Below are 20203 nucleotides of genomic sequence, written 5' to 3' on the forward strand. Positions count from 1 at the left end.
AAACTAGTATAAGAGCCAGTTTTGATATGCGGCAATAAAGATGAAGATGTTAATTTGGTCATCCGATAGAAAGTATCAGAATAATTCACCCCATAAGTTTGAGTATAACATTTTGCTACAAGTCTAACTTTACGTCTTGTCATAAAGACATTTGGATTCACTTTAATTGAAACTACCCATTTACACCCCACAACTTTTTTATCTTTGGGTAAATCCACCAAATCTCAAGTATAATTTTCATCAAGAACATTCATCTTCTCAAGCATTGCATTATATCAATCAGAGGATTATATCAATCAGGGTGATTCAAAACCTCCTTAACTATCTTAAGTACGAAAATTAAATATATAAAAGCAATTAAGAGCTAGACAAAGGAGATTGGTGATCATATAAAATAATATTAGCAATAGGATAAGTAGATTTAAGAAGGATGCATTGATGTGTACCTTTGTAAAGACAAATGGGAATATTAAGGTCATGCAAAGAAGAATCGGATGACGAAAAAGCTGGTGCACGACATGTATCATAATTTGTTGTCTTCAGTAATAATCACGAACAATTGGTAATTGTACTTAACTCAAAGACACATCAATATCATCATCAACTTGCTCAACTATAGCTGAAGGCATATCATTAGGAAAAACCTCATTTATCTGATTGCTCAGTAGAAGCACTTGCTGTGAACCTACGATGAGTAACTCATCGTCCTTTCTCCAATTTGTAAAATTAGACGGTAAAAAGAAGAACAGTGCATTTTTTGAAAAGACCATATCAGTTGATGCCAAATATTTATTGAGATATGAAAAGTATCGCCGATATCCTTTATGAAGGCAAGAGTATCCTAAAAAAATACACTTTAAGGCCTTTGGGTCCAATTTGATAACATTAAACCGCACATCTCGAACATAACAGGTGTTACCAAATACTCTAAGTTGCACCAAAAATAAAGACTTATTTGGAAAAAGAACTTTATAAAGAACATCTCAATCAAGTACTATACATGGCAGACGATCACTTAAAAAAAATCGTGAAAACAGTATCAGCCCAAAAGGCATTGAAAAAAGGCATCGAGCAATCTCAAATAAATGTTTGTTCTTTCTCTTATCAACTCAATTTTGGAAGAGTATATCAACACAAAAGAATTGGTAAAGAATCTCTTATTGAGCCATATAGTTCTAAAACAAGTCTAAGATGTATTCTTAGCATTATTACTTCTTAATACATGCACAGGAACATTGAATTGTATTTTAACTGCAACAGAGAAGGTACAAAAGTAAGAAACTACCGCACGTAAAAACCCATCGTGCATAACCACTGGAACCACCACACGCGCAACCAGGTGCCACCACTCGCCACTGCACACGTACATCCGGAAGACCACACGTCGTCACCAAAATTACCACACACCACTGCGTTTTGATTGGAAATTATCACAGAACAACACCACACTTAGATCCAAAATGAATCTCATGAAACTACTACGAAAAAGCCGCGGAGCTTCTTCCGCGCGCAAGCCGGTCTTTACACCAGAAAATGCAACGCGTAAACCATTCGACTCCTCAAAACAGAGCAGCCACTCGCACTCCACTTCCTCATTGCCGGTCAATCTAGCTCCTGGCGCGCAGATCCTATTGGATCAGATCTGATCGTGCTTCTAGTCCGCCGCATCCTCTCTCCTGGTGTCTCTTTAGGTTGCCGCTGCCTTGCTTTCTCCCTCACCTTTTTAGTTTCAAATGTTACGATCCAATCAAGTCTTCTTCTTTGGACAGTCCACCGCAATCTAGACGCCGCCGCTTTAGATTTGAACGGGGACAACATCTCTCTTTCTAAGCTGGCTCTGATACCATATAATTGAACAAAAAAATATAGGAATACCTTGCTCAATTTTATGCGATTCCTTTGCCCAATTTTGGTTCTCGTTTGTACATGGGTGCCCCTCTTTGTGCCTTTGTATATACCTTTTTTTCTCTATAAATGACTTGCAAAACGTTAGGAGAGGGATGCTTACTTTTTTCTACTTAAAAGAGTTGTTTATTGACAAATAGAAAAACCATGTTTCTTATATTACCAAAGGTTGGATTAAACATGGTTCTTAAAACTATTAACAAGCAGCAACTAAGCTCTTCCATTTCCCACATAAGCTCTTGGAAAGCAATTCCTAGTTATATGTTTTATTTTTCCATCTTGTGTCGGCTACAGTGGGAGAAGAAGACCCCTTGGTGGGGGATACACCACTCGTATCTCTTTTTCCCCGCCTTTATAGGCTATCTGACTAGACATAATTCTTCAAGTGTTTCCTTTTTATTTCTTCATGATGATCATATATCCTATAACCTCTATTTTTTGCATAAATCCCAAATCATATATCCTGTGACCTCTATCTTTTCTTTAAATCTAAATGACCAGCAAAGATCTGACTTGGGGGCCTTGATCCCTTTATTGGAATCTTTTGTCCCTCTTTCAACCCTGATTCTAGCATCCTCTTAGTCTACAAGGGACCTAAACTATAAATCTTGACAAACCATATCTTAAAAATGACTAGATTACCCAATTCAAACCTAAACAAGATCTAATAGACATAAACATCGATAAAGACTAAATAAACAATAACTATACACCAGTCACTTCAACTTTTCTTTAAAAAAAAAGCTTAAATCTTTACAAGAATACAAAGTCTTTCAATTTGTTTTTTCCTTGCTTGAGGATGCTTTGTCCTCTCATCACTAACTGTAACAGCTCTCTCTGCCTTATACAGTCTCTTGGTTTTTCTAAATCTCTTTTGGTTGACAGCCCTGTTGCCAATTCATTTACACTGTGTGTTTAGTTCAAACCAATTGCACTCTTATTTAATTCCTAAATCTTAGTCATTTGATATGTAAAACATAATCATATTATATATGATTAACTTCCCTCTATCTTCAATTCTATAACCACAGATTTTCTATTTTCATTTGTTAATAAAGGAATCCCAAAATACTAAATTTGGACCAGAGACAAATTTGTCTTAAAATTATACTGTAGTTTTTATTTAAAGTTCCATCATATTTCAATTCTATTCTCAGTCTTATTTCGTGGAATTGATATTTGAAGCAAACTCAACGTTATAGTTACTAACGGTGAAAAATAGATAACAGTGGATCCTACAACACTTCGTAGGGTATGACATTTATACCACATACCACTGCCAAGAGCATACTCCTTCATAGTAATAATGCATGACCCAACAAACTCCTTCTATATATTTGGAAACCTACATGAATTACAAAGAATTAGAAAAATGAAAAACTCGAATACTTGTTAAAATCAAATGACATTTACTGGAAATAAGGAAAGCTAACTAAGCTCAAGAAAGAATGAAGAAAGGAAAAAAAACACAATAAACACCAGGGAATTGGAAGTAAAATTAATTCATGTAGGCAGAAAAAGAACTAAAAACCAATTCCAAAGGTTCATTTATTACTTAAGATTGTTAAGAATGGTTTTTATATATATTTTATTAAACATCATAATTTTATATATACAGGTTTTCTAAAATAGAAAAGGAATTAGACAATTATTTATAATTAATTACATATGGTATATCTTACTCTTATATTTTTTAACCTACTCTACCATTTCTATGACAAAGAAAACCATATTACATCTTCAACACATCAAATTAGATTCATAAACAAAATGAACTACCAAATTTAATATATTTCTTTTTTGATAGAAAAAGAAGCTTTATTGAGAACGGGAATGAATAAATACATCAACAGTGAATAAGTGAATAATTGTAATAAAGCAACACGGCCAGTAGAAGACATCATTCACATATATACACTCACCGATTGTCTCTGAATTCTCTCACAGTCATCTTGAGTAACAGCCTTGAACTGTTTAGCATAAAATTCTTGCTTCCGTCCCAGTTCAGGTTTATTCTAGAAATAACAAGGTTTCAAAATGAAAAAGCTAAATGAACAACAATTCACATTGTATATCTTGAGAGCTACCATATTTGTACCATCAGATGCTAAGTTGATTGAACTAGCATGAATCTGCATATCAGTAAGCGGCTTTTGAAATGAAAGAAAAAAGGTGATACTCCATCACCAATTTACAACCGAATCTCTTTTCCTCAATAAAACTCACAAAGAGATGTCAAACATAAAGAACATTTATGCTTTTGACAGAAATATGTCCCTGCAGGCTAGTGGTAAGTTCTGCTGCCCTTGGACTCTGTCTTTGGATGGTTGCAGGGAAGGTTTGAATATATTTTTTCTTATTTGAAAGACTGAGATAACCAATTGTTTTTTTTTCCACTATTTATGTTGAAATCTATTTAGAGAACTTTGAAAACAAATAGACTTGTCACATTAATATAATTGCAATGCAACCACAAGAGAGATTCTTCTTGCAAAAACAATCAATAGATCATTCCTATAAAGCAATTGTTGCAAAGCAGATATAAAACAGACACTCACAGAACATATGTTTGAGAATGTGTGCTTGCACGTGTTGCAGACATGACATGTGCACGACAGAAGACGAGCAATCAAGATTGGACAAATGAAATTAAGACAAGCAGTCAAGATGGATAAATGAAATCCAAAGTACAATTAGAAGGAAAACAAAGTTGCCAAATATAACCTTTTCAACAACAGAAATAAAAAACTAAAGATTACAACAATAGAAACAGAGATAGGTCCAAGGAAAGAAAAAGCATTTATTGTAGGCAAGTTACCCTTTTATGCTTTCTAGAGGCAGAAGTCCCTTTCCTTTGATCAAAAACTTTATGTTCATGAGTTCCTACAGATTGCAGAAAATGCTCCAAGCATTTCAAATTCACCTGTATATCAAAGAGAGAGGATTGCCTATGTATTGATAAAGAACAATTGCACATGCATGATAATGTGCGTATGCAGAAAAACGAACACTTCAAAAGATGAATACTTGAAAAAGAAATAAAAAAAATATGGTAAGATTCATTAATTCCAAGCACCAAAGGGTGCCAACCCATGTAAAAAAAATATCTACATGTCAATCAAAATATTGAAAAGGTCCCCAAAATCCTACATTGTATAAGATGGCCCGTAATAAAAAACACCAGGGTTGGACCATTTATCTAGAAACCTATCAAAGTTATCTTCAATTCCCTCAAAAACTCTCATGTTCTCTTTCTATACCACCCAAAAAATAGCAATGGGAATGAAACTCACATGTTTCTTCCCTCCACTAATAACTTTCCAGGTCCAAATCTCTTCCTTCACTGAGCCAACCATCACACAATTGATCCCCAAAGCCATGGTCCATAACTTATATGCAAGCGGACACCAAAGAAGGATGTGATTACAAGACTCCACCTCCCTCTTGCACAGAAAACATTTATTCACCAATATTCTTCCCCTCCTCAGCAGCTTACCAATGGTAATGATACACCTACAACCTACTTCCCATGCAAAGAAAGCAACTCTAGGTAGAGCATTGACCTTCCGGATTTGCTGAAAGGGAAAACTGGTCTCTATGGCGTCATTCTATGGTGTCATTCTTTATCAAATAGTTATAGAAAAACCTGAATGAGAAAGACCCTCTAGTGAAGATGAATGCACCATATAGATAGCATGATTACAAGCACTATCTAATTTTCACTTAAATTTATAGTTGAAAACATCTGTTTGTTCTTTAATAGAAGGATTATAGTCAACCTTGACACAGAGTGGACTCTCCTTTGCCTTCCGGATGTAATTCAATGTGATATAGACAACTTTCATCACCTTTTATTTACATAAGTCACAAATTAAAAATTTGAAAATCTTTAGGACAGATCAATTACTACAATTATATCTACTTTTCACACATTGCCTTCTACATTGTGTGGTTCCTAAAGAGAGAAAACCTTAAAAATAAAAATAAAAAGCAAGGTATATGATGATATCTCCTCCTAAATTATCAAACCAGAGTTCAGTGGACCCAGGCATGGTAGCCCGGTCATGCTTCCCAATATCCTTATTGAGTACTTGGGTTCAAACAGCTTCCATCCTCGTCAAGAAAAAAAATTAAAAAATATATATATAACAAAGTTAGTACTAATAGCTGTAAGTGTTGAGTAAAATATACGGGATCTCCCCTGTGGTATAAGGTGAAGACCACTGGTTGAATGGAAAGTCTGTTGTAAATAACTAACATAAAAAATCTTGTCTCCCATAACCTTTATTTTGTGACTAAATGTTTATTGCACTTTTCTTTGAAGCTTTTCCTCTATAACATGGGTGGTAAAGCTAAACACTAAAGCCATCTCTAACATATCTTTGGAAATTCATTTCTCAGCTATATTTTTTTAATATTTTACCCATTAGAATGTTGCAGTGTTTGGCAATGGTTCTTAATTTCTCTTTTGGATGGATCAGTGGAGAGAGAGTTCCCTTACGTATAACTTCTCACATCTAGACAGTTTGCACCTATCTCCTCTTTTATGAATTGTCTTCACGGCCAAGTGTCCTAGAATTTCTTTCTTTCTAGACTCAAATGACAGAGAAACAACATATTAATGTCCATGATTAACCTTCTTGATGGTTTTTCATACTAAATTTTCCAACCCTCATACTACATTGTCATACTCTGTTGAGGAGCATACCAACAGAAAGATGACACCTAATTTATGTGTTTGTTAGGAGAGAGCCTAACAATCTCTTGAGTGATAAAGTACTCAGCATTTTGAAATAATTCTTCATTCATAATTTTGTTCAAAGAACAGCAGTAGGATTTTACTACAAAAGAAGAGAGTAGTTATTATGGAAGTTATCTAACTTATCCAGAAGAGAAGGAAAAGATTTCCTTCGCTTGCTTACATCCGGAAGGCGAAGCTCAATTGTGATTTCTTAAGTTAGAACTTGAGAGGTCGAGCCGACTTGGGTTACTTTCAAATACTTTTGCCAATTATGTTTTGGACGCTGATAAGCAACAAGTTGGGAGAACTCAGTAAATTGCAACAGGATGGCGCTGTGACCAGTTAACAGCGTCCATTTAAACTTTTTCCACCCAAGCAATGCCTTGGCATCGAAACAAAAATTGGAGATTTCTTTTTTGCATAAAAGCATAAATTTTCTTAACAAAAAAAAGGAAAAAAAATACAATAAAAGAGAATACGTCATTTTCTCAAGAAATCACACAAAACAATGGGAATGAAAATATAGCACTCCTCTCATGGGAAGAGGAAAAAAAATGTGGATACAGTCTATTGCTTGAAGATAAATGCGTCTCAGTTGCAATGTAATCCAAGATTATTGTGTTGGGGTAATGCCACATGCTTTGACCCATAAAGATGCCAAAAGAGTTTCCTTAATCTGCAGCTGGCATAAAATAGTATGCCAATTGTTAAAGATTTGAGAGTTGCATGCTAGCAAAATACTCCACAATCCAGCAAAGATAACACCTTGCCATAGCGGTCTAGCTTATTCTCTTACTCCATCCCCCAGGATATAAGTGCTCAAAAAACTCTCCACATTTGGAGGGGTCACCCGGTTAAGATCAAACATTCTAAGAACTTCTATCCACAGCCTCCAAGCCATATCACAATGCAAAAACAAGTGGGAATGTGTTTCTCCTCCTCTTAAACACATGACAAGATATTTGAATCTTTTGTCAGGAACTTGTCCTGATTTCGGGAGAAATAAAGGAAGAAGGAGATCGAAGAAAGAATTGAAGAAGCATAGCTTTGCTATGGAGAAAGAAATTCAATATTTATTCATGTTTTTACTTTTTTACAAAACCCATTCAAATACCAACTTTTATAGCAAAAAAGTAACTAACTAAAACTAATGTCTAACTAATTAAAACAACCGCTATTTCTTTTTTAAATAAAGTAATTAAAACAACCACACTAATTACTCATAACAATTTCTAACCACTATTAATTGGGGCCTAACAATACCCTCCCCATGAAATCATCCTTGTCCTAAGGATGTTCATCATCACATAGAAAAACTCATTCTCTGGTTGAAATTTCATTATTTAATAATCCTTCAATTGAAATACTTGGGCATTTGGTGGGACTTCATACATATAAACATCACTTTGGAAGGTTCTATTACTCTTGGAGAAGTAAAGCAATGGATTCCAAAGAAAATAATCATCCTTCAGAACAAAAAATTTCACCTTAACCTGATTTTTAGACCAATTCTTTGTTTGTGAACTTTCCACAAACACCTTATATGCAGTAATCTTACTATGTGGAATTTCAGCAAGCTGACCTTCTCTCTCAGCTTGTGTGTTGTTCACTACCACTTCTTTTTCCTCCTTAGATCTCTAGTTGTTCACCACTTTACCACAATAATAAGTAACTTCTTTTCCATTACTCCAATTTTTCTGAATTTTTTCATGGCCCCCACATCTCCATAATTTTTGCTATGTAACTTGGGTGAAAAAATTTAAGTTGATTTGACCAAAGATAGAAAAGGAACTTGAAGGGATGCTTGACCAGATTTTGGTAAAACATAAGTGGACAATAATAGCTTTTGGTTCTCAATTTCTGAAAGTATACTCATTCCAAAGAGAGAGAGATCAATTGCTCATTGCGCTTTTCATTCCCTGACATGGAGGAACTCCATCTGTTTCTCACTCTTTGAAGGATGTTAATAAAGCTGAATTTGACGGTACTCCAGAAGAACAAATATCATAACTCTCCGTAAATGAAAGCTGTCCTCGCGAGGATGAAGCAAAGCTAAAGGTCGAGGATACTGCCACTGGACTCACAATCGATGAAGCAATAACAGTTGACAATTTTGTTTCTGTCTTTGGAAAGAAGAAATCAGTTGCTCTGCATCATATTCTCTTCAAAAGAAGGGATAGCAGAATTCTTTACAGATGAAGCATTTATAAGCAAAGTTGAAGACGAACTAACTATGGAGCATGTTGTTGGGGAACTCACGGTCGACGAAATTAATGCAAATGGCAGGAAAATATGGCAATTCGACTGCAATATCGTGTCACCTCTTCAACTTTGCCGTCCAGCGTGCGTTCGCTCTTTTCTAGAGAAGGCTCTTGCTCCAATAGAAGCTCTATTTAGCTTCGGGAATTCGCAAAGGGCGAAGCTGATGCAGGCAGAGGAGAAAATTGTAGCTCATTTGCAACGTACTCTTCAACTCCTCAATTAAGTACTCGCACTGTTTTTGGCTCTCTTCCCACTCTAGTCGAAACTTTGTGCACCAATCATTTTGTGAGTTTGATTCTACATTAATAATAATATATCTTTTTTTGTGTGTTTTTGAAGTTAACAGAAACATAGGGAGGAGAAAATTGGGAGGAAAAAGAGCAAACAGATGGAAGACGCTGAAGAAGGAGCCGGTAGAATGAACAACTTTGATACAAATTTTCAGTAACTTGTCATGATTTTAGAAGAAAAAAGGAAGAAAAAGGAGAATGAAGAGAGAATCAAAAAAGCAAAACTTTGCTGTAGAGAAAGAAATTCAATATTCATTCATGTCTTTTCCTTGATAAAAAACTCATTCAAAATTACCTTTAATAGCACAAGAGAAACTAATTGAACCTAATCTCTAACTAATTAAAACAACCTAACTAATTATTTGTAACAAATTCTAACAATTATTAGTTGGGGCCTGACAGCCGGTAAGGGCGACAGACTTGGAGCATATCTTTGTGTTCAGCCTCCAACTGATAGTTGTCCAAATAAATATCTTACCTTTGAAGAAACTATAGCCTTCCAAAGTACCTTAGTAATGTGAAATTTGTTAATGATAGGGTTTCTGGTGAGCTAATCGGAGACGAATTACATGTATAGAGGTCTAAGGGGCCCAAGGTCCAACATCTTGCGTTAGGTGGGATGAAATAATAATGGATTTCAACAGCTCCAATTCAGCTAACATGTCAACAATCTCCCTATCAAAAATGTTTCAGTTAAAATGGAGGTTCCAAGATATTCTTTCCTCGGTTGTGAGACTAAAGGATGATTCGTGAGTATTGTGTCTGCAGATAGGTTATATAATCAAAGGAATTGAAAAACTAGTGGTTGGTTCCCCAACCAAACATCTTTTTAAAACAGCAATTTGGATCCATCTCCCACTTGAATCAGTGTGTGGGGAAGGAATAAGGGGTAGATTTGGGAGATCGATTTCCAAGGATTATGGTGATAAATATATCTTTCGACTCTGACAGCCCAATTTCCCCCTCCACTCCTATGGATATTGTTTATCACCTTGTACCACAAAGAATTTGGTTCCCTTAGGAAGTGCCAAAGCCATTGAGCCAACAATAATATGATTTACATCTAAGATTTTCAATCCCCAATCACCTAAACTCTTATTTATCACCTTGTACCACAAAGAATTTGGTTCCCTTAGTAAATAACACAACTCCCAACTTTAGAGAGATGCCAAAGGCAAAAGGAGCTATCATGTAGTGAAGTGGGAGGAAGTGAAGCATCCTGTTAAGTTGGGTGGACTGGGATTGAGATCACTCACTGTTTTGAACAAAAGCACTTCATGGAAAATGGGTTTGGGGTACTGGAACGAGAAAAACAGCCTTTGGAAGAAGATTATTGATGCCAAATGGGTGGGAAGGGGCACAGATGGCAGCTTCACTTTGGCAAACAAGAGTGGTTGAATCTGAGAACTTACTTCAGCTTATGGCCACCGTTCGCCTTAACAACAGGAGTGACAAGCTGATCTAGAACCTGAAGGAAAAGAGTAGCTTCTCTGTCAATTCCTTTTACAAGCACTTGGAAAGTTACGGCGAAAGTGAAGGGCGTGATGTTCCCAAATAAGATTATCTCGAAGGCGCATGTCTCCCCAAGAATTTCTTTTTGTGCTTGGGAAGCGTCTAAAAAGCGTATTCTAATTATTGATAACTTGATGAAAAGAGGGAAAAACATACTGAATAGATGTTTCCTTTACAAGAGCACTGCCGAGTCCAGCAACTATTTACGGCTTTGGTGCCCTCTCTCTTTTATAATATCTGGAACTTGGCCTACAGTCTTAAGGGTATCAATTGGGCAATGGCGGGTTCAGTGAAAAAAGAGTTATTGGCTTGGGAGGATGTTTGCAAGAACAACATGTTTGCCTATCTTATTCTGTTATATATTTTTTAGGTTATTTGAAATGATAGGAACAACAGGACTTTTGAGGGAAGGGAAGATCTTTTTGTAAATATTAAAAATAGGTGGTTTCATTATTTTGATTCCATTATTTTGGGACATAACTATTATAAAATGGAGGACTTTGGAGTCATTGCAAATATTCTAATTGATATGCAAATCTTTTGTATATGGGTGGCACACTCTTGGTGTCGTTTACTTAATACACTTTTTACAATTTTTATTTCGAAAAAAAAAAAAACACAACACCCAACTTATTAGATGATCCATGTTCTCCTCCCTCATTCCCAAACAAAGAAATCTTCTCATGCATCCCTCAATTTAGAAGTGAAGATATTTTTGAGCAAGCTGGAAGACTACATTATCGTGGAGGTTGAGTTGCAAAACCAACACGATTTGACAACTGTAATAAGTCTCGCAAACAATACAAACCGCAGTCTTTTAGGGTTTCCTCTGAATTTTTCTTGACATATCATCCCTTCCTGTCCAACAACGTCTCTCCAAACCATCTTCAAACTTTATCTCCGCCCGAAGTGGTGAAACAACTGATGGCACATGATATGGAAATGAATCTATGTTGTTTTGCAGGTGATTATCCCACAAAATGATGAAGTGGATTGCATAGTTGAGTATGCTTAAAACGCTATTTTTCACTCTCCTCTAAAGGATACCCCCTTTGAGATTGTCTATCGTCAACCATTCCAAAGCTCCTTTCCTATTTACGTAAAGTCAAAGCTGTGAATTTGCAGACTTTGAACTGGTGATCAGGTTTTAACTACCTTATGGACTAAACGCTTTCAAGTTCAACAACATAGGAAACAATCTTGTGTCTCTCATCATCATGAAGTCACTTTTAATGTGGGGGATTTGGTCCTTTCAAAATTCCAGCCTTGCCACGAAATTTCACCTGCTCATAAGCGCATTTGGATTTTGCTCACCGTTATTGTAGTTTTTTTTTTTGAAACATAAAGTATGAATAATATTTAATGTAGACACCAAGGGAGTATCACCTATGTACAAAATTTACAAATCTATTAAAGTATCAACAAGTTCTGCAAGATCCTTCATAAAACAAAGAGGATGACCTTGTAATAAAAAATAGAGGGTTTGGAAACCCTTTATTTTTAAGAATATCGAAGTCATTTACATCCTCAACCTCATCAAAAAGCCCTTCTATTCCTCTCTTTCTAAACCACCCACAAGACAGAGTGGAATAATTTCTACTTTTTTCCCCCCTCCACTAACACCCTTCCACGCGCAAATTTCTTCTCTCACCGAGCCCGCCATCACCTAAATAATATACCAAGCAATCCATACACCAAGGTCCTTAGCTTGTAAAACCTTCGGACAGCACAGCAAAATATGCTTACAATTCTCCTTACCCCTCTTACAAAGATAACAAGCATTAACCACTATCTTTCCTCTCTCCCTCAGATTGTCAATGGTCAATGCACATTCCCGACTAACCTCCCAAGCAAAGAAAGAAATACGAGGGACACTAATCTTCCACAACTACCTAACAAGCAACATAAGTCGTTATCATCTTACTTAAATAACTTTTTATAGAAGGATCTGATAGTGAAAGACTCATTAGGAGTAAGATACCATCATGGGATGTCAATGCTTCCATCCAAAAATATGTAAGAAAACATACTCAAAAGTTCCTCATACTTGACAATCTCCCAATCGTTACGAATCATCGACACAAGCACTTGCCACTCATTTACAAACCCCGTTGTTCTCCACTAAAGAGTCATAGATCGTGATGTCTTTCTGCTAGACAATTGCATAAATATGAGGAAACCGCTCTCTCAGCCTCGGCACTTCTTGTTACTACTAGTTGCTTTTTATTCCTCTAAATTACTAAGTTACCCCAGACATACGTACAGTACCCGAAGGTTGACCATCTATCTACAAAGGAACCTGCCTAGTCAGCATCTTTATACACTCCCACCATCCTATTATCTCCCTTTTTGAAAATAACCCTCTTCTACGAATGCCTTTTAGATATCTTAATATTATGTAGACTGTCTCTAGATGTTTCTCCTTCGGTGAGTGCACAAATTAACTAACTACACTTACAACGAAGGTAATATTTGGATGAGTGTGTGCCACATAAATTACTTTGCCTACCAGTCTCTGGTATTGCTCTTTGTTAGCCTCTTTGCCTCCTTCAAGTCCGAGTTTTAAGTTGGGCTCCATAGGAGTTTCAGCTGGCTTGCACCCCTGCATACTTGTGTTCTCGAGAAGATCCAAAAAATACTTCCTCTAAGAAACACCTATGCCAGCCCTCCTTCTAGTAACTTCCATATCCAAGAAGTATTTAATTCAAATTCTATTGCCAACTATTTTTTTAATTGCTCCAGCTCACCATGGTCATCTCTTCTGATGATTATATCAACTACATACATAATCAAGATGGCCATTTTTCCACTTTTAGAATGCTTCTAGAAAAGAATGTGATTTGATTGTGCCTGTAAGAAACTCCGTTTCTTGACAGCTTGAGTAAAACACTCAAACCACTCTCTTGGAGATTGTTTTAAGTCATAGAGAGATTTTTGTAACTTACAAACCAAGTTTTCCTTCGATCTGAACCGTAGGGGTGGATCCAAATACACTTCTTTATGCAGGTCTCAATTTAGGAATGTATCTTTTACATCTAACTGTTGCAAATGCCAATCAAGATTTATTGCTAATGATAAAAAGACTTTGATGGAGTTTAGCTTGGCAGCTGGTGCAAATGTCTACTTACAGTCTATCCCATACACTTGAGTGAAACCTTTAGTGATCAGTCCTACTTTATACCTGCTAATACTATCATCTGCATTAAACTTGATCGTCAAAACCCACTTGCATCCACTGTGGTTTTTCGTCTTGGTAGCTCCACAACCTCCCATGTGTGAATTTTTTTAAGGCTACCATTTCTTTTTAGACATCATTCTTCCATTTTGGAACTATAAGAGCTTTTTCAATGATATCCCAACACCTATCAGAGTAGTGGTGAAAGCAGAAAAATCAGGAGACAATTTTTCATACGAAACAAATTTGGAAATCGGGTGCTAAGTACACGCCCTTATGCCCTTCCAAATTGTAATAGAAACATGTAGATCTTCTTTGCTAAGTGAACTGTAGCTTTGTAGGTTCAACTCTTCATCCACAATGTCATTAGTAATTTCAAGACTTGGAGCGAGGGCAGAAATGGGTTCAAAATCCTGACCTTGCTGAGAATTAGGTTTGTCACTACTGCGAGAGTGCCTCCTGCGCGAATAAATAATGTTCTTCTATCACCCTTCTCTTGTTCTAACATGTTGCGACTCAATACATTCGAGATTTTAGATACAGTAGGAACAAGAAGTGGTTATAAAAAGGATGATGCAGAATTAGACAATTCAGGCTCAAACATTTCCCAAGACTCAGTTTGATCTCAAATATCCCCCTGAAGTGAGGACGTAGGAAAATATGATAGGTTTTTAAAAATATGACATCCATTGAGGCAAACATTTGATGAAGAATGTGTGAATAACACTTATAACCTCGTTGTATAGATGAATAACCAATGAAAACACACTTGACTGACTTTTGATCAAATTTTGACTGATGTTTCCGGTGGTCATGCACAAAATTAGTACATCTAAAGGTCTTTAAAGAAATAGATGAAGAACAACGAAATGAGGGATGGATTTGGAGGATAATATACAAGAGTGTTTGGAAATTGAGAACTTTAATGGCATACGTATAAGGTGCAGGCAGTAAGAATGGCTTTCTTCAAAGATACTTAGAAATTGACATATTGAACCATAGAGCTCTAGTAACCTCAAGTAAGTATTGATTTTTCCTCTTTTCTACTCTATTTAGTAGTGAAGTATCAATATAGGAACTTTGATGAATGATACATTAGTTGTTAGAAAGTCTCCTAAGCATGTTTTGAAGTACTCACCTCCTTATCAGTTCTAAAAACTTTGATTGTGGTTCAAAATTGGTTCTCTACCATGGCATGAAAGTTTTGAAAAATCCTTGCAACCTAAGATTTTTCTTTAAAAAGATAAACCCAACATACTCTTGTATGATCATCAATGAATGTAATGAACTATCTTGTGCCAGTGACATTGTGAATACAAAATGGTCCCCAAACACTACTATGAACTAAGGAAAAAGGACTGAACTCATTATAAGGTTTAGCAGAGAAAGATGTTCATGTATGTTTAGCTAGTTGGCAGATTTCATATTGAAAAGTTTTAAGATACAGATAAATCAAGAAACAAACGTTTGAGATAATAAAAATTGGGATGGCCTAACCTATAGTGCCACATTATCACATCTTTATCAGACGATAGATTGATTCCTACTATTGTTGGCTGTTTATTCACGTATTTGTCATCCTCAAAGTATTAAAGTCCACCTTCTTCTCTACAATGCAATCATCTTCTCCAATCCTTGTTCCTGTATTTGAAACGTAGTATTAGAGAAATTAGCAGTACAATTAAGGTCCTAAGTAAGTTTACTGATTGACACTAGGTTACAAGCTAGATTTGGAACATATAGTATAGAGTGAAGAACCAAATCTTCTGACAAGCGTATAGAACTTTTTCTAATAACTGAAGTAAAAGTTTCATCTACTATTTTTAATATCGCATTTCCGTGACATGACATAGAAGAGTAAAATACAAACGAATTACCTATCATGTGATCAGATGCACTAAAATTAAATACCCAGGGATTTTGCCTTGGTATATGGAAAATAGTACCTTGATGAGCAAAATTGCTAGGGACAGTGTTAGGAATAGTCACAGATTGCTAATTGAGAAGATTTAACAACTTTTCAAGTTGTCTTTGTTCGAAAAAACACCACTTGATTCTGTGCTACTGGTCCCTTCATTTTTGTCCTCAGAAGTGGCCTGAAGAGCTTTACCTTGACCCTATCTTCAAGGTTTTGCATCTGCAGGTTTACCATGAAGATCCCAGCATTCTCGAGTATGACCAAGCTTGTTATAGTGCGAGCAGTGAGGTCTCTGACTCGGTTTTTGATCAATGAATTTATTGGCAAAGTTCCGAGCAATAAAAGCAATCGTTTCTGTGGGTCGATCACTGAAGGATACCACTAGTTGATCCTTCTTCTCTCCAAGCATAACCCTTCACCTGCTAGCTTCACACTAGACTTCTGTAAAGGCTTCTCTAATTGTTGGCAGCAGCCTTCGACCAAGAATTCTGCCACGAACTTCATCTAAGTCCTTGTTGAGTCCTGCAAGAAAGTCATATAAACGCTCCTTCTCAAGGTGCCTCTGAAACCTTGTGTTCTCCTTAAGATCTCCCCAATCTGCTTCATAATACACATCCAACTCTTGCCATAAAGTTTGCAGAGAGTTACAGTACTCTGTAACATCCATTCTGCCTTGTTGAAATGCCTTGAGTTTATATTTTATCTCAAAACTTGTGAAGCATTTTCAAGATCAGAATAATTTTCCTTCACTACATCCCAAATAGTTTTGGCAGTTCGGAGAAATAAATGAGTGTGACTGATGTGCAGCTCCATTGAATTGATGAGCCAAGCCATGACGAGTGAGTTGTTGAGTTCCCAATTAACATAGGTTATGTCTGAGACATTTGGACGTTTGATTTCGCCATTGATGTAGCCGAGCTTCCCCCTTCCTCTAATCACGAGCAGAACGGACTGCGACCATTGGAGGAAATTTTTTCCATCCAACTTGCGACTAGTGATCTGCAATGAAGAACCCTCTGCAAAGGATTGAGCAATCACATATAAGGCTGGTGGATTGGTGGCAGCTGATGATATTGAGGATGATGTTTTTGCCTCCTCTGAACTCATGATTGTTGGTTCAAGAAGTCAACAAGATAGAGAAAAAAAAACAGAATTGATGGAAGAGATTGAACCAAGGAATTAGGGTTGCAGAGTTTTATGGCTCTGATACCATAAAAGAATTGAGAGGAAGAAGCTACTGATTCTTAATATTATTTTTTTCTATATCAAACGTTTACAAGTGCTGCCATTTATACAGTTGAGGATCAGCAAAAAAGGAAAAAAATCCCTGGTATTAACACCAAAGAAAGCGCTCTATCAACAGCTGCCATTGACCTAGCAAATTGCTATAATTTAGCCTAAAATAAAAAAGGTTACTTTACAATAATTTACAGATATTGTGGATTGTAACATATTTCCCTTCTAATTATTTTGCTTTTTTCTTATTAATTGTGATATAAAGGTTAACAGCTCTCAATAAACATAAGGACAATGATGCATCAAAGTTCTTTTGCTAGGTTTTATTTCTAATCACTCTATGTGTTTATTCTTTCTTACTATTATTTTGCGTAATTTAACTCATTCAGTCAATTTCTCTCAATATTTCTTTACCTTGGTCTATAATTTCATCTGATCTATCTCTATCTTCTATTTCTCACCTAAAGTTTTCTGTTTATTAACTATTCATGGAACAATTTTGTTTAATCGCTACTTGTCCTGCATCATAGGAGCATAAAGCACTGAAGAAATGGGGTATCTTCGCCAATTTATAGGACTTTTTGCTGAAAAAAAATGCAAGAACTTTAAGCAACGGTTCCAACCACCTCACACATGGTCTAGGAAAGGACATTCTTCCTCACTTCTCCATCAACTAAAGCTTACCATTCCTTTCAGTGATGTCTTTGTCTCCTTTACAGAGGGATTGGGTCTCAATTTTGACTTGACACCTTTAAACTTCTTTATATATCTTGTTTTGTTTTTGGGTTGAAGAGAAAGCTTACTCTCTTTTTTGTTTGTAAGAGCTCTATCTCTCTCTAGTAGCTTTCTTCTTTTACAAGAAAAAATTAATAGATCATGTCAGCTTTGAACAAGTAAAATCAAATTGCATAAACTTTAAAGTAGAATGTGAAATGAGAAATCTATTAATCCATTGACCAATGGGCTTCCGCATATACTGGTAAAGCAACTTCAAGATGTGCAAAAAAAATATAACTTTGGGATAGGTTTAAACAAAAAATAAACAATTAAAAAGGAATATGCATAAAAACCTTAAAATCATTTACCTCAAAAGAATCAGTAAGGTAACCACCCCTTTCAACAAATTCATCTCTGTAAATCTTCAAAAGCAAGTTAAGGGCTCCCTATCAATATAAGCAACAAGAGAATTCTATCACTACCAACAATCTAAGGACTGCACGAATCATATAATACAAGAGTAGACATAAGAATTGACGATGGATCAATAGAATGGAAAAACTGGCCAATTATGTAGATCACATCAAGGTTAAGATTTAGAAGATACACAAATGAAAGGCAAATATGAACAATTTCTTTTGGTCCTCCCAAGAGGACAAGCTTTCAAATATAACATTAACCCTACATCAAACAAGAGAAAGGCTAACATGTTTATTTTGTGAGCTTACTCCATTATATACATATTTGACATCCCTTCATGTTAGGTATATATATAATAAAAGTAAATTTGGATGATCATGTACAAAGTGAATTCATTTTCAACAAGGTTCAACATGAAAGTTGTTAGCTTAAATCTCAAAGCATTCACCATTCAAAGTCAAAGAGAGAGCCACCTTGTGAACGAGGTAAATACTTACTTACCACATAAAAAAAAAGGAAAAAGATATCGTATCCCAACAAAGTAGAGTTAGTGCTATGCATTAGCAGCGGATTAAAACAAGTAGAGAAAACATTTACAAGATCAATTATGATAAAAACACATCTAAAAAATCTTTACCTTAGATACTTCAAATGTAGGTAAGTTCGGTAAGAAGTCATTTCCAACAAATAAACATATGAAAACAAAATCATCGATCAAACGCTCCATGTCAGTGTTCACTCCTGGGTTTGAGATCATCATATCCATCGATAAATACTCCCTAAGAACCCATGTCTTGACAAACTGTATCAGGAAATGGCAAGTGAATCTCAGATTTGATTATTAAATAGTATTACATTATCAATATCATGAAGCAGGAAAATAATGAAGTTTGGTCAAATACTGCAATCCTTTGTTTAAACTTGCCAGCCATAATGTTTTCATGCTTTTTTATCACAATATAATAACACTAATTTTGTTTTCGTTTCCTACAAAAGTATTCAACTAAATAACTTGGAACATAGCATCTGGAAGAGCAGGACGAGGAAAAGGCCTGCTGAAACCATCAGAAGTACCAAAAGATGTCAATTGGGGAACAAATGGCAGTCAAGTTCACTTCTCATCTTGAGCTTTATGCTTAGCAAACAGATTTAGCATCATCTTTTTTTTTAATGGAAAAAGAAGTATTATTAAAAAAAAGAAAAAGAACACAACCATGGAGAATAGAACCTCCTCCAAACAGTAACACAAGAATAGACAATAAAGACTAAGGAAAAGGGATATCATGTGGGAGGGTGCATGATTGATTCCCAGTTCCGATGGACCTTAGCAAGAGAATGGCCGGAATAATGCCATGAAGTTTGGCCCAAAAGGTAGCCAAAAAAGCCAATTTGTCCCACATCTCTTGAAATAACAAGTAACAATTATAAAAAATTCTCCAACTGTGCTCAAGCCAAAGAATCCACAGGCCTACAAAAATAGCCCCATAAGAACTCCCATGAGCTTTGGCCCAAAAGGTAACCAGAACAGTCAATTTGTCCCATATCTCTATAAATAACGAGCAATGATTATGAAAAATCCTCCGATTGCACTCAAGACAAAAATCCATAGGCCTGCAAAAATAGCCCCTGCCAAATGAGTTGGCCCTCTTCAGCACTCCCTCCTGAAAGCTAGTTAGTATTAGCCCGTCACTATAGGAAGAACAACGTAATAGAAACCAAACATTGCAAACACCTTATTCCATATATTCCATGCTATCTCACAATGAAGGAACAAATGAAAATGAGTTTCGCCATCTGTATAACACATAACGTAGATGGTCAGAGATGGTGCTTGATTAGGCCAACGGATTTGTAAAATTTTATTAGTGTTGAGCCTTTGGTGAATGGCAATTGAAACCAAAACCTTTACCTTCGAAGGAACTGGGGCTTCCCAAAATTCCTTGGTAATAGGTAACGGGAGGCATGTGGGGTCTCTAGTAAGGTGATCAAACAAGGGTTTACAAGTATATAGGCCTTCAGGTTCCAGA

General features: G+C 35.9%; 1 protein-coding gene across 3 annotated transcripts in view; it reads right to left on the minus strand.

Moving 5' to 3' along the window:
• Window positions 1–20203, minus strand: part of LOC110812601 (uncharacterized) — a 55412-nt gene that overhangs the window by 28126 nt on the left and 7083 nt on the right. For all 3 annotated transcript variants that reach the window (XM_088211148.1, XM_088211149.1, XM_088211150.1), the window contains 5 exons: window positions 18814–18978; window positions 18125–18202; window positions 4724–4828; window positions 3828–3920; window positions 3180–3250 (listed from right to left, as the gene is read on the minus strand). In XM_088211148.1, coding sequence (XP_088067274.1) covers window positions 3180–3250; window positions 3828–3920; window positions 4724–4828; window positions 18125–18202; window positions 18814–18978 — 512 coding nt within the window. The remainder of the gene's footprint in view (window positions 1–3179; window positions 3251–3827; window positions 3921–4723; window positions 4829–18124; window positions 18203–18813; window positions 18979–20203) is intronic.

The sequence above is a fragment of the Carica papaya genome, chromosome 9, assembly GCF_054855325.1.
Source record: "Carica papaya isolate Zhongbai chromosome 9, ASM5485532v1, whole genome shotgun sequence".
NCBI lineage: Eukaryota > Viridiplantae > Streptophyta > Magnoliopsida > Brassicales > Caricaceae > Carica > Carica papaya.